The sequence below is a fragment of the Oryctolagus cuniculus genome, chromosome 3 (assembly GCF_051225735.1).
Source record: "Oryctolagus cuniculus isolate XC-2025 breed Fujian yellow rabbit chromosome 3, ASM5122573v1, whole genome shotgun sequence".
Taxonomy (NCBI): domain Eukaryota; kingdom Metazoa; phylum Chordata; class Mammalia; order Lagomorpha; family Leporidae; genus Oryctolagus; species Oryctolagus cuniculus.
This window is the reverse complement of record NC_142869.1, coordinates 69127113-69153950: the sequence shown is the minus strand read 5'-3', so window position 1 is coordinate 69153950 and position 26838 is coordinate 69127113. Positions and strand designations below refer to the sequence as shown.

Here is a 26838-nt window from a genome sequence, read left to right as displayed (position 1 = left end):
GAAACTGAGCAGTTTCTGATCTCAAGAACCAAGCGGAAAATTCTAGGTATCACAAACAAGTCATTAAGCAAACATTTAATAGGTGTCAATCATGTGCCAAACATAGTGACTCCCTGAGTATTTCATGAAGGAAATTAACCCTTTCTTCAACAAGAAAATGGAGAAATATTAGAAAAACACAGGGCCAATTTGAGAGATTTGGACCTTAGTATTAGCTCTATTAACTCAGTAATATAAAGTAAAAATGTGAGATTAAGTCAGGGACCTTCAGAGGTACACAGGAATCTACTGGGGTAGAAAGGATTAAAACTAAGTATTCAACATCTTTAGTTTAAAAATATAAAAAGTTAACAATATTACTATTTAATACATAAATTAACAGTAGTATAAATATGTATATATACTTATAAGGAGATATGACCCAAAGTTTGCTCTAGAATTCCTGATTCTAAGTGTCTGGTTTCTCTTACACTATATTTTAAAATAAAGCCATATCTCTAGTAACACTGTCTTCCTCATATACAATACATTTTATTTTGCAGAGATGAAAAAACAAGGCTTTTATACTTTAAATGCATACTAACTCTACAGACTCACCCTTCTTACCTTATGAAGCAGGTTCTCTTTGTATTATATGGTGCCAGAAGGCCTGACCCTTCTTTCCTCTTAGCTCATCAAGAGACTGGCAAAGAGATTCTCTGAAAGCCCTGGGTTGATGAGATTAATGCCATTAAACTTACCCCCAGAAAATTTTCAGAATCCTTTTACTTTACACTGTATTGAACAATGACTCGTTGGTTTATCTCAGTGACAACTTTATATATTCCCTCAGAATACTGATTCTACCATAAAACTGAATTTTATTTTATATTATGACTCTTCTAAGGAACAGGTTTATAAACTACGCACTGAACTAATATAACATTATGAAGTTTGCATAAAAACTTGTTAATTCAGGCTTCCACTTCAAGGGAGGTTAAAAGTCTTGCTGTTCATAATCATGTGTGTAAATAGGTTATAAATGAGTTGGCTAAAAAACAATCAATTAAAATGATAGATTTTTGAGGCAGGCACCGTGGCGCACTAGGTTAATCTGCCTTCGGTGCCGGCATCCTATATGGGCACCGGTTCTAGTACAGGTTGCTCCTCTTCCAGTCCAGCTCTCTGCTATGGCCTGGGAAAGCAGTAGAGGATGGCCCAGGCACTTGGGCCCCTGCACCCGCATGGGAGACCAGGAAGAAGCACCTGGCTCCTAGCTTCAGATTGGTGCAGCTCTGGCAGATGCAGCCATCTGGGGAGTGAACCAACGGAGGGAAGACCTCTCTGTTTCTCTCTCACTGTCTGTAACTCTACCTGTCAAATAAATAAATAAATAAAATCTTTAAAAAAAGATATTACAATTTTAAAAAATGATAGATTTTACAACACTGTGAATATACTTAACACAAACTGTACATATATTTTTATTTATTTGAAAGGCAGAGAGCAAGAGTGAGAGACAGCCTGTAAGAGATCTTCTAACTGCTGTTCACTCTCTAAATGCCTACACCAGTCAGGGTTGGGGCAGGTTGTGGGGAGCAATCCGGACTGGACTAAGTTACTGGAATTAAGACTTATTCTATGCATCTGCTCTCCCACAATATGGCGCTGGGAGAGAAGAAAACAGCTTCTACACAGCTGCCTCCAGTTCAACCAATAAACAGCAGGACCTGCTCCTGATTGGAGGAGAGCAGCGTACTCGGCGTGTGGGCAGCCGAGTTGGGATTGGCGGAGGAGGACTATAAAGGAGGAGAGAGACGGCATGCACCAGGAACATCTAAGGGGAACATCTAAGGGGAACACCTGTGCAGCCCCCGAGAGAGCCGGCCGGCGGTGTGCCGCTCCCCCATGGAAGTGGGGAATGTGGCAGGGGGAACCGCCCTTCCACGGAGGTGGAAGGGACAGTAGCCAACCCGGGAAGAACCAGCAGCAAACCCGGGGAGGGCCGAGCAGACGAAAGAACAGCGCAGGGTCCTGTGTCGTTCCTCCATGAAGAGGGGGAGCGACATAATGGTGCCGTGACTCGGATATGAAGCCTAGGCAGGGCTTAGTGTCGTTCCTCCACGAAGAGGGGGAGCGACATAATGGTACCGTGACTCGGATAGCAAACTTAGGAGGGAAGAAACGGGAAGAACTGGGAAAATATCGGAGAGAGAAACTAGCAAACAGCCTAGGGAAAATATCGGAGAGAGAGACTAGCAAACAGCCTAGGGAAAAGCCGGACGAAAAAGGTGCCGGAAGAAGTTATTGAAAGCCTAGGCATAGACTCAGATACGGACTACGGGGGGAAGCTGGGAGAAATCTCTAAGGTCGAAAGCGAAAGTGAAAGCTAGAACAAACAGACTCGGATGCGGACTGTGGGGAGAGGCCAGGAGAAATGAGGGAGGAGTATTGTTGGAGGAAAGCTTGGGGAAACATACCGGGTAGAGAAAAATGTTAGGGAAATTGAAGCCGCGGGGGGCAGGCCGAGGCGGAGACGAAAGCCACTTTGGGATTCTCAAGTTAGCCTGGGAATAAGGGGCGAAAAGTTGAATTCGCCAGGTTAGCCTGGGGAACTTAGATTGAATGCTAGTAGCGGAGACGTGAGCTGGGGCTGTGTGACTCGTGGAGGCTGCCGCGCGCAGACAGAGCGTGCGGGGCTCAAGTAGATAGGGAACGCTGGGCTAGTGCGAAGCCGCGCAGATGAGAGAGGCGCGGGCTGAAGCAGCTCAGAGCCGGAAAGCCGCCGAGAAGCAGCCTCGGGGCGGGCGCCGGAAAGCCGCAGGGATAAGAGAAACAGAAGTTTAGAAGTAAAATGAGAGAAATAGGAATGCTGGAAGATAGAAGTAAAATGGGAGAAATAGGAATGCCCGGAGATAGAGAAATAGAGAAATAGAAAGGCCTCCCCACAATACCGCAATTAGAAGGCTTGGATTCGGTCTGCCCGATAAGTGAGGCGATGAGCACCTGCGGGCGGCTAGCAGCTTATGCGCCGCAGGTCACCGAAGACAGGCACGAATTAACATCAGTAAGGCCTCCCCACAACACAGCAATTAGGAGGCTTGGATTCGGTCTGCCTGATTAAGGCGGTAAGCACCAGCAGGCGGCTCGACCAGAGTGTGAGCCGCAGGTCACCGAACACAGGCACGCATCAGCGCCTAAAAACCTCCTCACAACATGGCGAAGAGAGGACCCGGATTCGGTTTGCCTGATTGATAGGACTTGTAAGAACCTGTGGCAACTCTAGCAAGTAGAGCAGAGTGTGTGCCGCGGGACACCAAAGACAGGCGCGTATCAACGCCAAAAAATAAAAAGAAAGGGGGATCTGTGGGGAGCAATCCGGACTGGACTAAGTTACTGGAATTAAGACTTATTCTATGCATCTGCTCTCCCACAATATGGCGCTGGGAGAGAAGAAAACAGCTTCTACACAGCTGCCTCCAGTTCAACCAATAAACAGCAGGACCTGCTCCTGATTGGAGGAGAGCAGCGTACTCGGCGTGTGGGCAGCCGAGTTGGGATTGGCGGAGGAGGACTATAAAGGAGGAGAGAGACGGCATGCACCAGGAACATCTAAGGGGAACATCTAAGGGGAACACCTGTGCAGCCCCCGAGAGAGCCGGCCGGCGGTGTGCCGCTCCCCCATGGAAGTGGGGAATGTGGCAGGGGGAACCGCCCTTCCACGGAGGTGGAAGGGACAGTAGCCAACCCGGGAAGAACCAGCAGCAAACCCGGGGAGGGCCGAGCAGACGAAAGAACAGCGCAGGGTCCTGTGTCGTTCCTCCATGAAGAGGGGGGAGCGACACAGGTGAAAGCCAGGATCCTGGAACTCAAATTGGAGTTCTCATGTGGGTTACTACAGTTTTCTGGATGACTTTATATCTTTTTTTGTTTTCTAGCTGGATGGAGATTTCTGGATAATTGTTCTGTAACCTGAAACTCATAATTCTACCCTCATTATAACAACATTATAAGTTAAACAAATAAGTTACCTAGCTGTTATTTGTCTGTGGAGAGATATATATTTTGAAATAAAGACATACTAAATACCTGCATTTTTCTTTTAGAGCTTATTTTTCCTACATCTACGTTCTGATAACTGTATTTTTTTATAGCAGGTAAAAAAATTTTCTGGAGGGTTCAAGAGAGCATGATAATGGGGCTGGCACTGTGGCTTAGTGGGTAAAGCAGCCTCCTGCCATGCTGGCATCCCATATGGGCACTAGTTCAAGTCCCGTCTGCTCCACTTCCCATCCAGCTCTCTGCTATGGCCTGAGAAAGCAGCAGAAGATGGCCCAAGTCCTTGGGCCCCTGCACCTGAATGGAAGACCCAGAGGAAGCTCCTGGCTCCTGGCTTCGGATCTGCACAGCTCTGGCCCTTGTGGCCAACTGGGGAGTAAACAAGTGCATGGAAGACCTCTTTCTCTCTGCCTCTCTTTCTCTTTCTGTGTAACTCTTTCAATTAAACAATAAATCTTTTTTTAAAGATTTACTTATTTATTTGAAAGTCAGAGTTACAGAGAGACAGGAGAGGCAGAAAGAGAGAGAGAGAGAGAGAGGTCTTCCATCTGCTGGTTTACTCCCCAGTTTGCCTCAACAGCCGGAGCTGTACCGATCTGAAGCCAGGAGCCAGGAGCTTCCTCCAGGTCTCCCAGGTGGGTTCAGGGGCCCAAGTACTTGGGCTATCTTCTACTGCTTTCTTGGGCCATAGCAGAGAGCTGGACAGGAAGTGGAGCAGCCGGGTCTCGAACTGGCGCCCCTATGGGATGGTGGCGCTTCAGGCCAGGGCGTTAATGCACTGCCCCACAGCAACGGTCTCAAATAAATAAATCTAGAAGGAGGAGGGGGAGGGGGAGGAGAAGAAGAAGAGAGGGGTCGGCATTGTGGCGCAGCTCCGGCTGTTCTGGCTAATTTGGGGAGTGAACCAATGGATGGAAGACCTCTCTCTGTCTCTACCTCTCTCTGTAACTCTGTCCTTCAAATAAACTAAATTTTTTTTTTTTTTTAAAGAGAGAGGGTGATAAAACGTACCAGTTTAGATGTGCAAGGTGCCTGGCGCGTAACAAATCTTCCCAGGCAGATGAATCAATTAATTCACAGGCTTTTATTGGGGTTCCGCTCCTGGGCGAGGTTTCTGGATCCCAACAGAGCAACAGAGCAGGGGCCAGGGAAGTTCATGTCAGAGATTGGGAGAGCTCCTTTTATAGATTCAGGGCATGGGGGTTAAAAGGTTGAGGCGGGTCTGATCCTCACTGGTTGACCTTTAGGCACCTGCAGGGACCTTGACAAGGACTTTTCTTCCCCAAAAGTATAAGTAGGGACTTTCCATTCCCGGAAGTATAGGCCTTCCCTCCTTGCGGATCCCAAAGCTACCAAGATGCACTTAAGGCTGCACCATCCATAATGTTGCTAGGTCATTCCTCATAGTATAACATGGCCCTTTTCTCTGGTGAGAATCCCTTTACCAGACCTCTCATATGACAATAAATGTTGAAAGCAATATCGGCCGGCGCTGCGGCTCACTAGGCTAATCCTCCACCTTGCGGTGCCGGCACACCGGGTTCTAGTCCCGGTCGGGGCGCCGGATTCTATCCCGGTTGCCCCTCTTCCAGGCCAGCTCTCTGCTGTGGCCAGGGAGTGCAGTGAAGGATGGCCCAAGTGCTTGGGCCCTGCACCCCATGGGAGACCAGGAAAAGCACCTGGCTCCTGGCTCCTGCCATCGGATCAGCGCGGTGCGCCGGCCGCAGCGCGCTGGCCGCGGCGGCCATTGGAGGGTGAACCAACGGCAAAAGGAAGACCTTTCTCTCTGTCTCTCTCTCACTGTCCACTCTGCCTGTCAAAAAAAAAAACAACAAAAAAAAACCCAAAGCAATATCATCTTATTCTTACAAAAAAGTTTACAGTTTACAAAGCTATTTCATAAGTATTATTCCATCTACCCTTCACAACAACTCAGTGTTGTGAGTGGAAAGATACTATTATCCTACTTAATAGATGAAACAAGACTAAACAACTATGAAGTAGTAGAACTGTCAGGGAACTGATTTTCCACAAGACTATGTTGCCTCTTCCATATATATTGTGAAAGCAAATTCCTTTTGTAGAAATTTACAAATTACCTGGTTGTAATGGTCACTTTCTTAAATACCCTGTAGAGCAGGGTAAAATATGAGAATTAATTAAGGGGGAAAACCCTATAAAAAAAAAGGGAATGCTTTTTTTTCCTCTTTGGTAATTTTACTTGCCTTTCTGAAAGTCATTATTTTATATTTTAGGTAAACTCTACATAAACATGTTTTCTGTGACATTTAAAAATTATATGTGAATATAAAACTAACTATGCAGGTAGATGACATTAAATATCACACAATATATCAGTAGGTTTCATCATATTTCTTCCTTTTAAGTAAACAAAATGTCACAGGACTAATCTTTTTATTTGTAACAGTTAAGACATGAATTCTTGAGCTACAGATAAGGTGATATTGGAAGAAAATGAAGAGTCTTGCGTCTTGCCATTTTGAAACAAATGATTTAAAAAGATTCTTTTTTAACTTAGTGTTTTTAGTATCATCGATTTTTTTTCAGTTTTCTGTATTAACATTATAACTAATTTCTTGCATATCATTAAGGCTTCAAGAAAAAGTGGGCATTTCGAATACCTTTTTTGAGCTTTATCTTCAGGAGGGTCATCTCTACGTAGTCAAACGAATCAGTACTGGACTGAATTGCTTGGAGAACTGAGCTCTTTCATGGGGGTGTATACTAAGGTAAATGTGAGCGATTTGTCTTTTCTGGGCTTTGGGTTCCTCATCTGTAAAATGACAGTGGGCATTAGTTCCAGACAATCATCCTCAGTGTCCATTTTAGTTCTAGTATGTATCATCTAAGACCTCTTGACAAATATTTGTTGTGACAAGATATTCTGGTATATAAATACTGTGGGAATATTTGTGGATGCTTAAAACGTGACTTATCGTATCCAAGGGCTTCAACAGCTGCTAAATACTAATAGGGCCTATCACCAAAATCAAGTAGCATTTGACATTGTTCAAGTCAGCAGCACTGGAGACCTGGAAGGCTAGGTCAGGCCACAGGAGATATTATTAGGTAATGATTTCAGTGCTGAATGGTTGCCTGGTAACCTTAAGAATGAAAGCAGAGTGCCTACACATTACACTGTATAGCGTTAAAAACATGAAAGGAAAAACTGTGAAGTATTTGGGGGTGGGGGTTGGGCATTGTGGTATAGTTAAGTTTCTGCCTGTAGCACAGGCATCCCAAAAGGGCATCGGTTGGAGTCCAGCGGCTCTTCTTCCCGTCCAGCTCTCTGCAAATCTGCCTGGGAAAGCAGCGGAAGATGGCCCAAGTGGGCCCCTGCACCCACGTGGGAGACCCCAAGAAGCTTGTGGCTTCCCACAAGCCCAGCTTCAGCTCTTGCGGCCATTTTGGGAGCGAACCAGCGGAAATAATATCTTTCGGTCTCTTCCTCTCTCTCTTAACTGTTTCTCAAATGAATAAATCATTCTTTAAAAAGTATTCCCGGAAAAAGCAGAAACAAGGAAAATAGGAAGTGAAAATTCTATTTCAGAAAACTCAACCCCTACATTTCACATAGGTAAAAACTAAGCGCTACCGATGTGGCTATAAAATTTTCAGTCTCCAAAACATCACTTGTGCGGAGAGGGAAGGGTGTGGTGTCCGTATTACTGAAATCAACTCCAAAGAAACTCTCTTCCAGCTGGCATGCTTCTCAACAGAGAAGGTTCCAGCCGCGGCCTCCTCCTTCACCTCAGGCCTTCAACGCGGCTGACGGCACTGGCGGTGGCTAGGCAACAGGCCGCGCATTCTTCGGCGCGTTAGCCCCCGCCTCTTAAGGCGCTTCCGCCTCTGGGCGCCTCCACGCTCTTCCTTTCATTGGCTAGCGTCACGCTGAGGATGGGCGGGGGAAATGCGTCAGGCAGTGAGGTCACTTCCGGCCCGGGAGCGCGCGGGTTGATTCGTCCTCCCTCAGCCGCCGTTGCTCGCAGCTCGGAAATGGCGGGTAAGTTCCCGGGAAAAGTTTACCAAGGGGAGGAGGTGGACAGACTGGGGGAAGAACGCCGAGACCACGGTGACAGTGCCCGCCTGGAACTTTGGGGCTCTAGCCTGGGTTCCAGAAGGCCTGCTTTGGCCGAGAGGCGCGGAATTCTCCGCGGAGCTTGTTGTCGGCCGCGGTCCGCGCCCCCGCCCCCAACTGCTCGCGCTGCTGCGCCGTTTGCGAACGCCCTGGCGCCCGCCGAGGACCGAAGAAGCCGTGGAAAGTGCCACGGCTGTGGCTAGTAAAGTGCCGGGTGTCCCGGGGCTTGTTTCTTTTCCCTTTGCTTTTGCCCACTGCTGCCTTGCACACGTCTGGTCTTGGGCTCGCCAGCTGATTTTAGCGCTCAGCTCCTCCTCTCTCGGGCTCTGCCCATTCCCCACTGCAGCCCACTTCTGAGCTAGCGCACTGCTGCTTCTCGGGCCTTGAGTCACTTCTTCATGTCTCCTTAGTCCCTCACGCTTTAATATTCCCGGCATCGTATGTAGATGTCATTGAGAGAGGCACTGTGCCTTCATCTAAACTTCTCTTTTAGCGTAGGACTGTTAACACCGTAGTCTAATTCTCCTCTCTTGCACTTTGCTCTCCTTATGGAGTCCCCTCAGCTTATAATGTTTCATAGCTTATAACTGCCCGTTGTACGTGGATGACGGCTGTTTTGGTGTGAGTATAGTCCTTTTTTCCCAGTTACATAGCTTTTGAAGTCACGGGCGGTTTCTGTTTCATTTATCATTTTTCCCTAGTGCCCTGGTAGTTGTCTCGCTACAGGTTCATGGATATTGGTTAGACAAGATATAGTGAGAACTCTCCAGATGTTTAAGGAAGATTGGTTCCACAAGACTGTAAGATCTTAGGGCACACTGGTAGCACAGAAAAATGGGGTAATATGTACTGTATAGGGTGTACATAATTTAAGGATTACATCTAAATTTGAATCTCAGCTCCACCACTTAGTAGTTCGATGATTTCAACCAAATCTCTTTCTAAGCCTGCGATTTTGAATATGAAGCAAGGTGATACGATACCTACTTATAAAGTTGTGAAAATTAAGCTAATACATGATTTCATATGTTACATTTTGTTGCTTTGGTTATACAGAAATGTTAGTGGGTAGAGTAATTTCAGTTTTATAGATTGGGGCCATAGAAGTTAAGCAATGTGCTCTGTTTCACAGAGCTAGTAAATAATGGTGGAGTCTGGATTTGAATCCAGGAATTCTGACTCCATTAATCTGTATTGTCTTAAGTCTTTCCCATTTTTTGTGATGTGTGTTTAACCATTTTGAAAGTTCCTGGCATGTTATTGTACCCCTGTTTTGTGCTCATCACTTATATTTCCTGAATTTTCGGATGATTTTTATTTTCATTTTGTCAAAAGAGTTATTGTCATCTTTGCCTGAAAGTTTCTCTTGATAATAGTTTTTAGGCCGGCGCCGCGGCTCACTAGGCTAATCCTCCGCCTAGCGGCGCCGGCACACCGGGTTCTAGTCCCGGTTGGGGCCCCGGATTCTGTCCCGGTTGCCCCTCTTCCAGGCCAGCTCTCTGCTGTGGCCAGGGAGTGCAGTGGAGGATGGCCCAGGTGCTTGGGCCCTGCACCCCATGGGAGACCAGGAAGAAGCACCTGGCTCCTGGCTCCTGCCATCGGATCAGCGCGGTGCGCCAGCCGCAGCGCGCCGGCCATTGGAGGGTGAACCAACGGCAAAGGAAGACCTTCCTCTCCTCTCGGTCTCTCTCTCTCACTGTCCACTCTGCCTGTCAAAAAAAAAAAAAAAAAAAAAAAGATAATAGTTTTTGCCCTCTTTGTTTATTTTTGTGTGTATTGTTGGGTAACTACTTTGTAGTAAAACCATTTGGTCATTCCTGTGGCCCAGTTATGGCTATGCACACAAAGTAAAAAAAGTTTAATAAAGAAGAAGGATTTTATTTCCTTCCTTTCCTTGTCCCTATTCCTTTTCTGTTATTCCAGGGATAACCTTGGTTACCAGTAATTTGTATATCCTTCTCGAAGTAATCCATGTGTTATGCTACTTTTTTAGTAGTTGATCTGGAGCCCTGTGGGTAGAATTTTTCTAGTTATAGGTGTGAAGTACTATCTTAATTATCTTGACATTCTTACTTTGTTTCTTATATTTGATAATGAAGTAGGGATGTCCTTTAGTATTATATTTCTTTTTGAAAAGGCTACTTATTTAGATATAAAATCTAACAAGTAATTCGTATAAGTTTTTTTTTTTTTAAGATTTATTTGTTTATTATTTGAAAGACAGAGTTAGAGAGAGAGGTCTTCCATTTTTTGGTTCCCTCCCCAAATGGCCGGAGCTGCATGGATCCGAAGCCAGGAGCTTCCTCTGGATCTCCAACATGGGTGCAGGGGCCCAAGGACCTGGGCCATCCTCCAAGTGCTTTCCCAGTCCACAGCAGAGAGCTGGATTGGAAGTGGAGCAGCCGGGACTTGAACCAGCATCTAGGCGGAGGCGGCTTTACCCGTTACACCACAGTGCTTGCCCCATGTATAAGGTTGTTTTTTTTTTTTTTTTTTTTTTTGGACAGGCAGAGTTAGACAGTGAGAGAGAGAGAGAGAGAGAGAGACACAAAGGTCTTCCTTTTTCCATTGGTTCCCTCCCCCAAGTGGCTGTTACAGCCAGCGTGCTGTGCTGATCCGAAGCCAGGAGCCAGGTGCTTCTCCTGGTCTGCCATGCAGGTGCAGGGCCCAAGGACCTGGGCCATCCTCCACTGCCTTCTCAGGCCACAGCAGAGAGCTGGCCTGGAAGAGGAGCAACCGGGACAGAATCCAGTGCCCCAACCGGGACTAGAACCCAGGATGCCGCAGGCGGAGGATTAGCCAAGTGAGCCGGGGCGCTGGTCTTTTTTTTAGAGATTGATTTATTTGTTTTAAAGAGTTACACAGATAGAGAAGGAAAGGCAGAGAGAGAGTGAGAGGGAGATCTTCCATCCGCTGATTGGCTCCCCAACTGGCCTCAGTAGCTGGAGCTGCATCAATCCGAAGCCTGGAGCTGGGAGCTTCTTTGGGTCTCCCACGTAGGTGCAGGGACCCAAGGACTTGGTCCATCTTCTGCTTTCCCAGGCCATAGCAGAGAGTTGGATTGGAAGTGGAGCAGCCAGGACTGGAACCAGCGCCCATATGGGATGCCAGCACTGGAGGCAGCAGCTTTACCTGTTAAGCCACAGCACCGGCCCCTGTATAAGTATTAAGTGTTCAAAAGTGTCAGTAATATGTCATGCCAATTTTTAGGCTTATTCATGTAAAGTGTGCCTAGTTCATTAGCCTGTGTTTCCAAAGTGATTTTCTTTTTTATAATACTGGGGGGTACACTTATTGAGGAATATGTACAGAATAACCTATACTTTTGTGAGCTGTTAACATCTTATCCTTTTTCTACTTATAATAAGAACCCTATTGGTATGTTGACTATGTAAATCACTTCCAAGTACATCTTTTAAAAAAACTTTTTTTTTTTTTTAAGGATTTGGTGCTATGGAGAAATTTTTGGTAGAATACAAGAGCGCAGTGGAGAAGAAACTGGCAGAGTACAAATGTAATACCAATACAGCAATTGAACTAAAATTAGGTATGTGTGCCATTTCTAAGTGATATTATGTGCATATGTATATATAGTGTGTATGCCTTTTTAAATTTGAACTAGAGTTATGTAAGAGCAATTCATGTAAATATATGGTTTTCATTTAATGAGCACATTCACGTTTTATTCAGTCTTGGTTTATGTCATGAGTTAATGTTTGAGAGATGGCGGAGTTTTACATATACGAAGGACAATATGGCCTAAAGTAACAGATATATGTGGTCTTTTCTTTTTTTAAGATTTATTTTATTTATTTGAAAGACAGAGTTACAGAGAGAGGTAGAGACAGAGAGAGGTCTTCCATCTGCTCATTCACTCCCCAGACGGCTGCAGAGGGCCGGAGCTGCGCTGATCCGAAATTGGGAGCCAGGAGTTTCTTCTGGGTCTCTCACATGGGTGCAGGGACCCAAGGACTTGGATCATCTTCCACTGCTATACTAGACCATAGCAGAGAGCTGGATTGGAAGAGGAGCAGCCGGGACTAGAACTGGCGCCCATATGGGATGCCGGCACTTCAGGCAAGGGCTTTAACCCGCTGCGTCACAGCGCCAGTGCCATGTGGTCTTAACAACTTAATATTTGCCTATTTGGTCTATAAAAGTAATAGACAAGTATTAGTGAAGGTGTGGGGAAAAACTGTATTTTTTGGAATATTTGATGTGAATGTAAAATGATATAATTACTTTGAAATGATTTGACATTTTCTTTAAAAGTTAAATGGACTGGGGCTCTGGTACAGTAGGTTAAGCGGCTGCCTGCAGTGCTGGCATCCCATATTGGTGCTGGTTCAAGTCCTAGCTGCTCCACTTCCAATCCAGCTCTCTGCTAATGCTCCTGGGAAAGCAGCAGAGAATTTCCCACATCCTTGGACCGCTGCCACCCACATGGGAGACCCGAAAAAGCTCCTGGTTCCTGGCTTTAGCCTGGCGCAGTCCCAGCTGTTGCAGCTATTTGAGGAGTGAACCAGCAAATGGAAGATTTCTCTCTGTGTTTCCTTTTCTCTGTCTCTAACTCTGCCTTTCAAAGAAAGTAATCTTTTTTTTTTTTTTTTAAGATTTATTTTATTTGAATGACAGAGTTACAGAGAGAGATAGAGACATAGAGGTCTTCCATTAGCTGGTTCACTCCTCAGATGGCCAAAATGGCCGGAGCTGTGCCAATCTGAAGCCAGGAGCTTCTTCTGGGTCTCCCACTTGGGTGTAGGGGCCCAAGGACTTGGGCCATCTTCTTCTGCTATCCCAGGCCATAGCAGAGAGCTGGATCAGAAGAGGAGTAGCCTGGGGCTAGAACCGGTGCCCATATGGGATGCTGGTGCTTCAGGCCAGGGCTTTAACCTACTGTGCCACAGCGCCAGCCTCCAAAAAAATAAATCTTTAAAAAGTAAACATAAATTAACTCTATTACCTAGCAGTTCTGCTCCTAAGTATGTATCTACCCAAGAGGAATGAAAATATATATCCACAATAATATTCATACATGAATTTTCATACATAGGAACATTATTCACAATAGCCAAAAAATGCAAGCAACTTTATATGAACTTTTGCTGGTAAAAGGATAAACAAAATGTGGTCTATATATGATGGAATACTGTTTAACAATAATAAGGAATGAAGTTTTGATACGTGTTATAAACATCTCTCAAAAATATTATTCTAAGTGGAATAAGCCAGACAAATTCTGTTTATCCTATAAGTCTATTTGTATGAAATGTTCAGAAAAGACAAGTCCGTAGAGACAAAGCAGATTAGTAGTTGACTGGGACTGGAGGTAGGAACAGAGAGTAAGTGTAAATGTGTATCAGGTTTCTGTTTGGGGTGATGGAAATGTTTTAAATTAGATTGTAATACAACTCTAAATTTACTAAAATTGTACATGTAAAATAAGTGAAAAAAGAATATAATATAGACTCATGAATCCTGATTCCATTTCTTTCTATAGTTTCTTCATCTATAAAGTGGATTAAGGGGTGGATGTTGTAGTGTAGCAGGTTGAGCTGTAGCTTTGGGTGCCTATACTCTTTTTTTTTTTTTTTTTTTCATTTTTATTTATTTATTTATTTTTTTTTGACAGGCAGAGTGGACAGTGAGAGAGAGAGACAGAGAGAAAGGTCTTTCTTTGCTGTTGGTTCACCCTCCAATGGCCGCCGCGGCCAGCGCGCTGCGGCCGGCGCACCGCGCTGATCCGATGGCAGGAGCCAGGAGCCAGGTGCTTTTCCTGGTCTCCCATGGGGTGCAGGGCCCAAGCACCTGGGCCATCCTCCACTGCACTCCCTGGCCACAGCAGAGAGCTGGCCTGGAAGAGGGGCAACCGGGACAGGATCTGGCGCCCCAACCGGGACTAGAACCCGGTGTGCCGGCGCCGCAAGGCGGAGGATTAACCTAGTGAGCCGCGGCGCCGGCCTATTTTTATTTTTTGACAGGCAGAGTTAGACAGTGAGAGAGAGACAGAGAGAAAGGTCTTCCTTTGCCGTTGGTTCACCCTCCAATGGCCACCGTGGCCGGCGCACTGCAGCCGGCGCATTGCAGCTGGCGCATTGCAGCTGGCGCTCTGCGCTGATCTGAAGCCAGGAGCTAAATGACAAAAGAGCCTACTTAACAGGCTCCCTTGCGGGTGCAGGGCCCAAGGACTTGGGCCATCCTCCACTGCCTTCCCGGGCCACAGCAGAGAGCTGGCCTGGAAGAGGAGCAACCGGGACAGAATGCGGCGCCCCAACTGGGACTAGAACCCGGGATGCCGGCGCCACAGGTGGAGGATTAGCCTATTGAGCTGTGGTGCCGGCCTTGGGTGCCTATATTCTTTATTAGAGTGCCAATTTGAGTCCTGGCTACTCTGCTTCTTATCCAGGTTCCTACTTTTGCATCCCGGGAGGCAGCAGAAGATGACTTAAGTGCTTGGGACTCTGCCACCTATTTGGGAGATTTGGGTAGAGTTCTGGGCTCCTGAGTTTGGCCTGAATCCCAGACTCAGTTGTTTTAGGTTTTGGGGAGTCACAGGATGGAAGATATATCCATCTCTCTCCCTTTCTCCCACCCTCCCTCCCTCCCTCCCTCTCCCACCCCCTCTCCTCCCCCCCCTTCTTTTTCTCAATCTCAAGTCAATGAAAATAAACATTTAAAAAAATATGGGGCTGAGCTGTGGTGTAAACATCCGCCTGCAACACTGGCATCCTGTATATGCACTGTTTCGAATCTTGGCAGCTCCACTTCCAATCCAGCTCCCTGCTGATGGCCTGGGAAAGCTGTAGAAGATGGCACAAGTGCTTGGGCCCCTGCACCCATGTGGGAGACCCAGAAGAAGCTCCTGGCTCCTGGCTTTGGATCCACCTAGCTCTGTTGATTGTGGCCATTTGGGGAGTGAACTAGCATATGGAAGACCTGTCTCTTTCTCTGCCTCTGCAACTCTGCCTTTCCAATAAATAAATACATTTAAAAAAAAAGAAAATAGTGGGCTAGGCCTCTGCCTCCAGTGCCACCATCCCTGTGTGCCGGTTATAGTCCCAGCTCCTCCTCTTCCTTCTTCCTTCTTCCTTCTTCCTTCTTCCTTCTTCCTCCTTCCTTCCTTCCTTCCTTCCTCCCTCCCTCCCTCCCTCCCTCCCTCCCTCCCTCCCTCCTTCCTTCCTTCCTTCCTTCCTTCCTTCCTTCAAGATTTATTTACTTATTTGAAAGTCACAGTTACATAGGGAGAGGAGGAGAGGCAGAGAGAGAGAGAGGTCTTCCATCCGCTGGTTCATTCCCCAATTGGCCACAATGGCTAGGAGCTGCACTGATCCAAAGCCAGGATCCAGGATCCTCTTCTGGGTTTCCCACATGGGTGTAGGGGCCCAGGGACTTGGGCCATCTTCTACTGATTTCCCAGGCCATAGCAGAGAGCTGGATGGGAAGTGGAGCAGCCGGGACTAGAACCGGCGCCCATATGGGATGCCAGTGCTTCAGGCCAGGCCGTTAACCTGCTGTGCCACAATGCCAGCCCCCCCCCCCCTTTTTAAGATTTATTTATTTACTTGAAAATCAAAGTTACACAGAGAGAGGAGGGGCAGAGAGAGAGAGAGCGAGAGCAAGCTCTTCTATCTGCTGGTTCACTCCCTGAATGACTGCAACGGCCAGAGCTGCGCTGATCCGAAGCCAGGATCCAGGAGCTTCTTCTGGGTCTCCCATGCGGGTGCAGGGGCCCAAGGAGTTAGGCCGTCTTTTACTGATTTCCCAGGCCATAGCAGAGAGCTAGATCGGAAGTGGAGCAGCTGGGACTCGAACTGGTGCCCATATGGGATGCTGGCATTGTAGGCGGCAGTTTTACCTGCTGCGCCACAGTGCCGGCCCCTTAACTGCCTTTCAAATAAATAAAATGAATCTTAAAAAATAAAAACTTCATGGACCCTTTATATTTTAAGAAAAAATGTCTTTTGACTGTGGTGATTTTGTTGTAAAAGTTAAAAGTTTTTAACCAGATGAATTTTTTTCTAGAAGTTTTTTTTATTTATTTGAAAGTCAGAGTTACTGAGAGAGGAGGAGAGTTCTTCCATCTGCCGGTTCACTCCCCAGATGGCTGGAATAGGCTGAAGCCAGGAACTTCATCTGGTTCTTCCACATGGGTGGCAGGGCCCAAACACTTGGGCCATCTTCTGCTGCTTTTCCCAGGCCAACCAGGGAGCTGGATTGGAAGTGAGCAGCCAGGACACTGGGATGCCAGCATTGTGGTTTTACCCACTATGCTGTAGTGCTGACTCTGAGGATTTTTTTAAAATTAAAAATACATTATTTTTAGTTTGAAAGGCAGGGAAACAGAGAAAGAACTTCATCTGCTGGTTCACTTCCCAAAAGTTTGTGGTTACCCAGGACTGGGCCAGGCTGAAGCTAGGAACCCAGAACTCAATGTAGGTGGTATTGACCCAGGTACTTGAGCCATTAGCTGCTGCCTCCCAACATATGCATGAGCAGGAAACTGTAATTGAAGACAGAGCTAGAACTCAAGCCCAGGGGCTCCAATTTTGAATGTGAGCATCCCAAACACTGTGTTAACTGCTGCGGCACATGTCTGCCCACTTTTTACCCATTTAAAAATGTACAGTTAGATGACATTCATTCCCAGTGTGGAGTTGTCGCCACTATTTCCAACTTTTTTCTCATCAGCCCAAATAGAAATTCTTGTACCCATTAGTCAGTAACTTCCCATTTGTCTCACTTTCTAGCCCTTGGTTACTTCCAGGTTAGAATCAAGGCTTGTGTTTAGTTACCGTGTTTCTCTTGTGTTCTTGAGATTGGAAAGGTTAGCAGTCTGTTCTTGACTTTAATGACCTTGATACTTTTTCGGAGTTCAAGCCAGTTATTTTGTAGAATATTCCTCAATTTCAATTTGTCTGATGTTTAGTTATGGTTTATTTTAGGTTATATGACTTTGATAGGGATATCACAGATCTCATTGTACCCTAACAATTTTTCATCTACCTTCCAATTCCTTTAATTATTTATTTTATTCAATGATTTATCACCTTTTACTATCAGTTTTTGGTGCTCAAATTGTTCCTAATTTAGCCAATAGGGGACCGATTCAAGCTGGCTTCTGTTTCTATTTTTTTTTTTTTTTTTTTTACAGGCAGAGTGGACAGTGAGAGAGACAGACAGAGAGAAAGGTCTTCCTTTGCTGTTGGTTCACCCTCCAATGGCCGCTGTGGCCGGCACGCTGTGGCCGGTGCACCGCGCTGATCCGAAGGCAGGAGCCAGGTGCTTCTCCTGGTCTCCCATGGGGTGTAGGGCCCAAGCACTTGGGTCATCCTCCACTGCACTCCCTGGCCACAGCAGAGAGCTGGCCTGGAAGAGGGGCAACCGGGACAGGATCCGGTGTCCTGTTTGGGACTAGAACCAGGTGTGCCGGCACTGCTAGGTGGAGGATTAGCCTGTTGAGCCGCGGCGCCGGCCTAGTTGCATCCTTCTTTTTTTTTTTTTTTTTTTTTTGACAGGCAGAGTGGACAGTGAGAGAGAGAGACAGACAGAGAGAAAGGTCTTCCTTTTGCCGTTGGTTCACCCTCCAATGGCCGCCGCGGCCAGCGCGCTGCGGCCGGCGCACCGCGCTGATCCGATGGCAGGAGCCAGGAGCCAGGTGCTTTTCCTGGTCTCCCATGGGGTGCAGGGCCCAAGCACCTGGGCCATCCTCCACTGCACTCCCTGGCCACAGCAGAGGGCTGGCCTGGAAGAGAGGCAACCGGGACAGAATCCGGCGCCCCGACCGGGACTAGAACCCGGTGTGCCGGCCCTGCTAGGCGGAGGATTAGCCTAGTGAGCCGTGGCGCCGGCCCTACATCCTTCTAATTCTGTTATTATGGCTCAATTCCAAATATTTTCTCTATTTAAAATTATTTATTTATTTATTTGAGGGGTAGAATTACAGATAGAGGGAGAGACAGAGAGATCTTCCATCCTCTGGTTCACTCCCCAAGTGGTCACAACAGCTGGAGCTGGGCCGATCAGGAGCTTCTCCCAGTTGCAGGGGCCCAAACACTTCACCCATCTTTACTACTTTCCCAGGCCATTGCAGAGAGCTGGATTGAAAAAGGAGCAGCTGGGATACAAATTGGTGCCCATACAGGTTGCTAGATTCAGTAGCTTAGACTGCTATATCACAGTGCTGGCTCCTTCTCTTCTTTGATGTGTGCATTAAACAGAAAAATGTCGCTTACTTTCGAAATATTTGAGACGTTCCTAGCTATTTTACTACCGATTTCTAACTTAATTCCACCAAGGTCAGACAACATACTCTTGCTATATCAGTTCTTTTAAATTTATTGAGATTTGTTTTATAGTCTAGTATATATTGTTGTATAAATGCCAATTGGCTCTTTTTTTTAAAGAATTATTTATTTATTTGAAAAGCAGAGAGGCAGAGGCAGAGAGAGAAATCTTCAATCCGCTGGTTTGCACTCCAAATGGCTGCAATATCCAGAGTTGGGCCAATCTGAAGCCAGGAGCCTGGAGCCTTTTCCAGGTTTCCCATGCAGGTACAGGGCCCCAAGGACTTGGGCCATCTTCTGCTGCTTTCCCAGGCCATAGCAGAGCTAGATTACAAATGGAGAGCAGCCAGAACTCCAGCTGGCACCCAGATGGGGTACTGGCACTGCAGGCAGCAGCATTACCCACTACACCACAGTGCCAGCCCCAATTAGCTTATTATTTGTCTTTATCTTACTGATTTTCTGTCAGAACAATTGAGAGAGGACTTTTGAAAATTTCAGTTGTAACTGTGGATTTGTCTATTTAAGTCTGTTTTTTTAAAAGATTTATTTATTAATTAGAAAGGCAGAGTTAACAGCGACAGACAGCGAGATATTCCATCTGCTGGTTCACTCCCCAGATGGCCACAATGGCCAGGGCTGGGCCAGACTGAAGAAGGGAGCCAGGAGCGTCATCTGGGTCTCCCACATGGGTAGCAGTGGTCCAAGCACTTGGGCCATCTTCCAATACTTTCCCAGGTGCATTAGGAGGTAGGTGAATTTAAAGTAGGGCTCAAATTAGTGCCGTATGAGATGCCAGCACTGAGGGGTTGCTTTAGCTGCTGCACCACAGTGTCAGCCCCGTTTTATGTCTTATTTTTGCTTTATGTGTTTGCAGCCCTGATAATAGATACATGCAGACTTAGACATTTTGTGTCTTCTTGGTGAATTGACTGTTTACTCATTATGAACTTTTCATCTTTATCTCTGGTAATAAAAACAGCTCTTTATCTCCGTCCCTTCTTTACCTCGTCTTGCCTCATCTTGAAGTCTATTGTGTCAAATGTCTGTACAGCAGTTATAAGTTTTTAAACACAAGAGAAACAACAGCATGTTTATATGCTGATACCCATCATCTATCAGAGAAGGGGAGAATTATACAGGAGAGAAAAGAGAATATTTGTGTGAGTGATAACCCTAAGGATATAAGAGGGGAAATGATCTTACTCATCAGTAGAGAAATTAACCTTAGGAGCTTGGAGGATTTCTACCATGACAAGAGGAAGGGGAGAATATATGAGAATGGGTGCAGTAAAGAGGATGGAGGAGTGGCAGTCTGAGTAGGTTTTTTTTCGAATGTTCCTGTGCCCTAAGTGAGACAAGAAGCAAGATCACCTGGAGAGAGTATGATTGTAGAAGCTGTTAGAGGTTTGAAGAAATAGTCATCTGGGCGACTGGACACTGTGATTGTCAGGTAGCACTAAGGTTCCACCTCAGTTTAGTATTTATGAGTGTAAAGTGAAATCACCCACATCTAGATGCAAGGGTGCAGCAAAAAGTGGGCATATGAGCAGTTTTAACTAGGATTGGGGTTTTCCAGGCTGCTATGACAAAATTTATGGCAGAGGAGCTGAAGATGTTTATGAGGGAGTGAGACTATTGATGAGCTATTGAATCCTACGTTGAAAAGGGCAGAAAGTAAGGCTATGAATGAAGTTAGAGTGGAATGGTGAAACTGTATTCAAATCAGTTTTTTGTTAAGTCATATAAAGGGTTGAAGAATTTGTTAGAAGTGGGGTATCAGGAAGTGAATTAGGAAGTTAAGAGGTGATGCTAAGTTTGTACAGTGTTTGAAATACAGATTAAGAGGATATGGTTGCAAATAAAATCTTTTTTAAAAAGAAGGTATGGTTGTCGATAATGAGAGGGGCTTAAAGCATGTCATGGGACTAAGTGGCTAAGATAGAGTAAAGATAGCATTCTTGGAGGAGGAATCAAGGAACTGAGAGGCTGGATAGGAAGATGAACTTTCATTAATCTTGAAGTTTCCAAGATTTAAGTTAGATGTAATGTTGGGAAGAGTGACAGTGAGCCAGGAGTTGAATTCCTCACAGCAAGAGGGAGGGATATGAAACATGAACTTTAAAGCCATGCTAATTTTTCTTAGAGTTTGGAAGGATATTGGTCTGAATCTAGCAATGAGGAGTAAGGAGGATGCCTTGTACTAGCAGTATGAAAGTATGGGAGAGAAAGGAGTCTCTGCTTGAGAAGCTTTCAGAAAAATAGTGTCCTTAGGGAGAGCCAGGTATGCCAGTAAACTGTTAGAGCAAGAAGGTAGAGGACAGCATTCAGGAAAGAGGTTAGACAGGTGGAGAATTTTGATGATGATTGACTAGTAAGTTTAACGGTGATCACAGTGAATTGGTGTAGTGCTTAAAATAGCATTAGATAAGTAGCTTTATATGACTGTGTGGGAATGAGAATTCTAGTAATAAGAGATAGTTTATGAACTTGGGAGTTAATGGGAATAGAGAGTGATGGAATTAATTATGGTATCTCTAACATCTTATAATGTTACAAGCTGGTGGTGCTGATCTAAATGTTGCCAGCACACTTTGGCCACTCCTGTGTTTTAATATAATTGGAGTGCCCATTGTGGTACAGCAGGTTATGCTGCCACTTGGGACACCCATGTCATGTATCAGAGTGCAGGTTCAAGTTCTAGCTACTCTGCTTTTGATCTGGCTTCTTGCTAATAATGCATCCTGAAAGGCAGTAGATGATGGCCCAGTTGCTTGGGACACCCACCCGCATGGGAGACCTGAGTGGAGTTCCTGGCTCCTGGCTTCAGTTTGGCCCGATCCTGGCTGTTGTGGGCATTTGGGAAGTGAACTAGTGGATGGATGATCTCTCTTATCTCTCTGTCTCTGATTGACTCTCAGCTCTGCCTTTCAAGTAGCTAAAAATACATAAAAATGAAAACATTCAAAAAATTAAAATTATTTTTCAATTTAGTACGATCAAGAAAATATGTATTGGCCAAAACAAAATAAGATTTTAATTACAGTTAGCTTGAAGGATAAATGGGACCATCTGTGATTCTGAGCATTCATATTTACATTATGAGCACCTGTCACTAGGTTGTACATATGTTAAATCCTTAAGTATTAAACTTTGAAATATTGATTAATGTGCCTTGGTGATTTCTTAATTTTGCTTTTGGCTCATAAAATGTATAGACTATGTCTGCTATTATGCATTTTGTCTCTAAAATCTACAGAAATAAGAAGTGATTCTGAGAACTAGGAAGTACAGGAACTATATATAGGAGTGGAAGTAACAGGATGTAGATTCAAAAGGAAGATTGTCAGTTCTGTGTTCTGTATAGCAATAAGTTGCCATTTAGTAGTCCAGGTCCCGAGCCTGTTTTTCTCTCATGATGACAGACAGAAGTTGGACCAAATACTTGGCCCTTTCCTATTCATGTGGGAGACCAGGATGGAGTCCCTGGCTCCTGACTTCTGCCTGGCCTAGCCCTGGCTGTTGTAGTCATTTGGAGAGTAAACCAGCAGATAGAAGATCTCTTGTCTTTTCCTGTCTGTTGTTCTGCCTTTCAAATAAATAAATAAATCTTTAAAACTTAAAAAAAATAATTTAAACTAAGGTCTAATTGCAGATCACATACTACATTACTACATTCAGATGTATTTTTTTGTTTTTTTTTAAGGACTTATTTTGGGGCTGGCGCTGTGGTGTAGCAGGTAAAGCCCCCACTTGCAGTGCCAGCATCCCACATGGTGCTGGTTCGAGTCCTGGCTGCTCCACTTCTGATCCAGCTCTCTGTGGTGGCCTGGAAAAACGGTAGAAGATGGCCCATCTTCTGCACCTGTGTGGGAGACTTGGAAGAAGTCTCCTGATTTCACTTTGTCCCAGCCAAAGTCATTGTAGCCATTTGGGGAATAAACTGGCAAATGGAAAATTTCTCTTTCTGTAACTGTTTCAAATAAAGAAATATTAAAAAACAACAACAAAAAAGATTTTATTTATCCAAAAGGCAGAGTTAGAGGAGAGGGAGAGACAGAGAGAGAAATCTCATGTTTCTTTAATTAATTTTAATCCAGAACAATGCCTCTGCATATGTGTAATTTTTTCTTCTTTCCCCCAAGCCATTTATTTATTATAATTATTTGTTTGAAAGGCAGTGAAAGAAAAAGAGACAGAGATCTCTGATCTACTGGTTTACTTCCCAGTAGATCTGGACTAGGTTGGAGCCAAGAACCAGAAGCTCAGTCTGGGTTACCCACGAGGGTATCAGGGACCCAACCACTTGACTATCTCCTTCTGCTTTTCAGGGTTCACATTGTAGAAAGCTGAGTTGGAAATGGAGGTGGGACTTGAATCCAGGCATTCTGACATGGAATGTGAATGTTCCAAGTGGCATCTTAACGACTGTGCCAAATGTCCCTACTCTCACTGATTTATTTGGAAGACCAAACTTATTACACAGAATTGTTAGATAAATCAACATTGTGAGTTTGTCTGTTTCCATTTTTGGTGTTACTTAACTTGTTCCTCTGTGTTCTGTATTTCCTGTAAATTGGAAAGTAGAACATTCATTAATTTAGAGCAAGCCTTTTGATGAGGAAATGTTATAGGCGATGCCATATACTTCATATTACTTTGAATCAAGAGGCATATAATGTTGGTATATTCCACGTGTGATGTAAAGTTAGATTACTTGTCAAGGTGGTGACTGCCACATCCCTACATCTTCACTGTAGGGAAGTTAGTATTACTATGTATTAGTGTGTACTAAGTTAGTATTCTGCACTTAGTGAATAGCTTCTATGAGGACAGTATTAGAAATTTTGCATCTACAACTTACCTTTTCATTCATCAGTTACTTCAGGGTTTTTAAGTTTCTCTTCATACTATAAACTCTTTCCAGTAGCATCAGTATTCACAGCAAATATGAATAAAATTAATAGAAGGTTACCAAACTTCATCTTGGATTAGCAAGAATTAAAATTGATGATATCTTTGGGTATGGAGTATTCTTAAGAATATAGGAGGCATGGCTGGCACCATGGCTCACTTGGCTAATCCTCCACCTGCGGCACTGGCACCCCGGGTTCTAGTCCCGGTTGGGGTGCTGGATTCTGTCCTGGTTGCTCCTCTTCCAGTCTAGCTCTCTGCTGTGGCCCAGGAAGGCAGTGGAGGATGGCCCAAGTGCTTGGGCCCTGCACCCGCATGGGAGACCAGAAGGAAGCACCTGGCTCCTGGCTTCAGATTGGTGCAGTGCGCCAGCTGTAGTTGCCATTTGGGGGGTGAACCAACGGAAAAAGGAAGACCTTTCTCTCTGTCTCTCTCTCTCACTGTCTAACTCTGCCTGTCAAAAAACAAAGAAACAAAAAAAATGGATATAGGAGACAAAGGAGTTTCTGTAGCTGCTGGTGGGTATATTTTTAGAGGGTATTTAGGCAGTATTTATAAAAGTATTTTGCCACTCTTATTTCTTTATTTCCATGTGTTTCCACTATGTATATACTTATAAAGGTCCAGCTCTGTGCACACAGACACAAACACACACACATGTATGTCATTGAAACATTATTTTAAAATTTATTATTTGAGAGGCAGATAGATGGACACAGATGGACAGAGAGAAATACCATTTGCTGGTTCACTCTCCAAATGCTCACAGTGACCAGAGCTAGGCTGAGGGCAAAGCTGGGACTCAGGAATGTAACTCAGGTCTCCTGCATGGATGGCAGGGACCCAACTACTTGTGCCATCACCCCTGCCTCCAAGGGTCTGCATTAGCAAAGAACTGGAGTCAGAAGCTGGAGCCAGGAATTGAACAAGGGTATTGTAGGATAGGACATGGGCATCTTAACTACTAAGCCAAGTGCCCGCCTCAAGGAACATTATTTTTAATAGCAAAAGAACTGTTAGCAACATAAATGTCATCTAGCAGCCAAAAAGAAAGGTGCAATGTTATGGGCTTCATCAAACTGAAATTATTCTTGTTCTCAGAATGTTTCTTTTAGCATTCTGGTTTCATTTCCTAGATGTTGTGGCTTTTCTTACAATGTCTTGTTTTTATTTTTGTTTTTCTTTTTACTCTGTTATATATATAAATATATAGAAAATTAAAGATGAAATCAGGTACCTCTGTCATACCTATGCTTCTAATTCTTATTAGAGTTTAGAAACAAGCATTCAGAGTAAATATTTAAATTTTTACTAATCTCACAAGAATCAAGTATAAGTCACACAATAGAGAAGTAGCATCTTAGTAAGTAAGAAAATTTTTGGCTGTATATCAGTGATAGTAAAATTCTTAAAATGGAAAAACCTGTCACTTTTAATATCTTTGTATTTTTTATTCTTTTAAACAGTTCGTTTTCCTGAAGATCTTGAGAATGACATTAGAACTTTCTTTCCTGAATATACCCATCAGCTTTTTGGGGATGAGTAAGTAACTAAGTAAAATGTTTGCCAAATTGATATGGCCTCCTTAAAAATAACCTTTGATTTTTTTCTTTAAGATTTATAAATCAGATTTCTTTTTAAACTAGTAATTTTCATGTGGTTTATCTTAAAATGTATATTAGAATGGTATTTTTTAAAAAGATTTTATATATTTACTTGAAAGGCAAAGTGATGGGGAGGGGAAGATAGATGTCTTTCCATCCACTGATTTACTCCTCAGTTGCAATAGCCGGGACTGGGCCAGGCCAAAGCCTGGAATTTCATTTATGACTCATACATGAGTGACAGGGACCTGAGTACTTAAATCATAATCTGCTGCCTCTTGGGGTGCATTGGCAGGGATCTGGATTGGAAGTAGAGGTGTGACTCAGTCCTAGGCACTCTGATATGGGATACAGGCATCCCAAGTGGCTGCTTAACTTGCTGTGCCATAATACTCAGTATTATTAGTATTATTAGTATTTTTTTTTTACATTAAGATGCTAGTCTCTGGAAAACTCCCATTTGGTGCCATAAATGCGTTATATCATTTAATTCTTGCCATAGTATTAACAATAGTATTATTATTTGCTGCTTTGTATGTTGGTGGAATTGGGTAATTGCCGAAGGACATATGAATGACTAGAGTTTGGACAGACAATCTGACTGTAGAGCTCATACTCATAACAACTGCCTTGTTTTACACTGTTTGCTATCTTACTTTTAGTACATCATATACTCCCTTAAAATTTGAAACGAAAGTTATTATTTTGTGATTAAATAAGCTATGTCATGCTATCGCTGTGGCATAATGGGTAAAATCACGTTTTGCAGTACCAGCATCCCATATGGGTGCTGGTTTGAGTCCTGGCTGCTCCACTTCCGATCCATCTCCCTGCTAATGCACCTGGGAAAGCAACAGAAGTTGTCCCAAGTGCTTGGGCCCCTGTACCCCAAAAGAAGCTCCTGGCTCCTGGCTTTGGGTCAGCCCAGCACCAGCTGTTGCAGCCATTTAGAGGAATGAACCAGCAGATGGAAAAGATCTCTCTCTACCTCTCTGTAATCTGCATTTTAATAAATAAATAAATAAATCTTTACATATCTCTCTCATATATATATATCTTTTACATATGTATAAAATAAGCTGTGTCCTAGGAAATTGAGCATGGTTCTTTGATTTCCTGTACCTTCACTATATTGTTAGAACATTACATTCCCATTTTCTTAAGTTGTTTAATTTTCCAAAAAATGTCTTATTTTCAAAAAGTTACTTGTATAAAGAACTCTATATTCTTTGCCTGAATTTTCCAGTTAACATTTAATCACCATTGTTTTAGTCATTCTCTCTTCTATTACAAATACAATGTCAAACCATTTGAGAGTTAGATTGCGAATAGATCTTGATCCATTACTCCTAAATCCTTCATTATGTGTCTTCTAAAAACAACAGCAAAAAAATAACATGGTAGAATGATCAAACTCAAGAAATTTACTACTGGGGGTTAGTGTTATGGATTGCCACTACTGCATCCCATGTCAGAGTTCCAGTTGAGTATAGATTCATTTTGTAGAAGGCTTATTTCAGATTGGTTTGATTAGCTTCTTTGTGATTAGGTTCAGATAATACATTTTTTTTTTTTTAGTTTTTATTTTTTCAAGATTTATTATTTTATTTATTTGAAAGACAGAGTTACAGAGAGACAGAGAAAGAGAGGTATTCCATCCACTGGTTCACTCCCCAAATGGCCACAACGACTGAAGCTGAGCTGATCCGAAGCTAGTAGTCAGGAACTTCTTCTGAGTCTCTCACATGGGTGCAGGTGCTCAAGGACTTGGCCCATCCTCAGCTGCTTTCCTAGGCGCGTTAGTAAGGAGCTGGATCAGAAGTGGAACAGCTGGGACTCAAACCAGTACCCATATGGGATGCAGTGTTGCAGGCCTGGGCTTTAACCCTCTGTGCCATAG

At 44.3% G+C, this 26838-nt stretch overlaps 1 protein-coding gene across 8 annotated transcripts in view; it reads left to right on the top strand.

Annotated features, from left to right (window-relative positions):
• Positions 1-8015: 8015 nt before the first annotated feature.
• Positions 8016-26838, top strand: part of HAT1 (histone acetyltransferase 1) — an 81950-nt gene continuing 63127 nt past the window's right edge. For 3 of the 8 annotated variants that reach the window (XM_089328156.1, XM_089328151.1, XM_089328153.1), the window contains exons 1-4: positions 8016-8062; positions 11580-11684; positions 22752-22928; positions 24801-24876. Coding sequence is in view for 1 of the 8 variants with exons in the window: in XM_002712286.6 (XP_002712332.5) it covers positions 8056-8062; positions 11580-11684; positions 24801-24876 (188 nt within the window). In the remaining 7 variants the exon portion in view is untranslated. The remainder of the gene's footprint in view (positions 8063-11579; positions 11685-22751; positions 22929-24800; positions 24877-26838) is intronic. The other 5 variants (XM_089328155.1, XM_002712286.6, XM_089328157.1 and 2 more) reach the window with 2 other exon arrangements.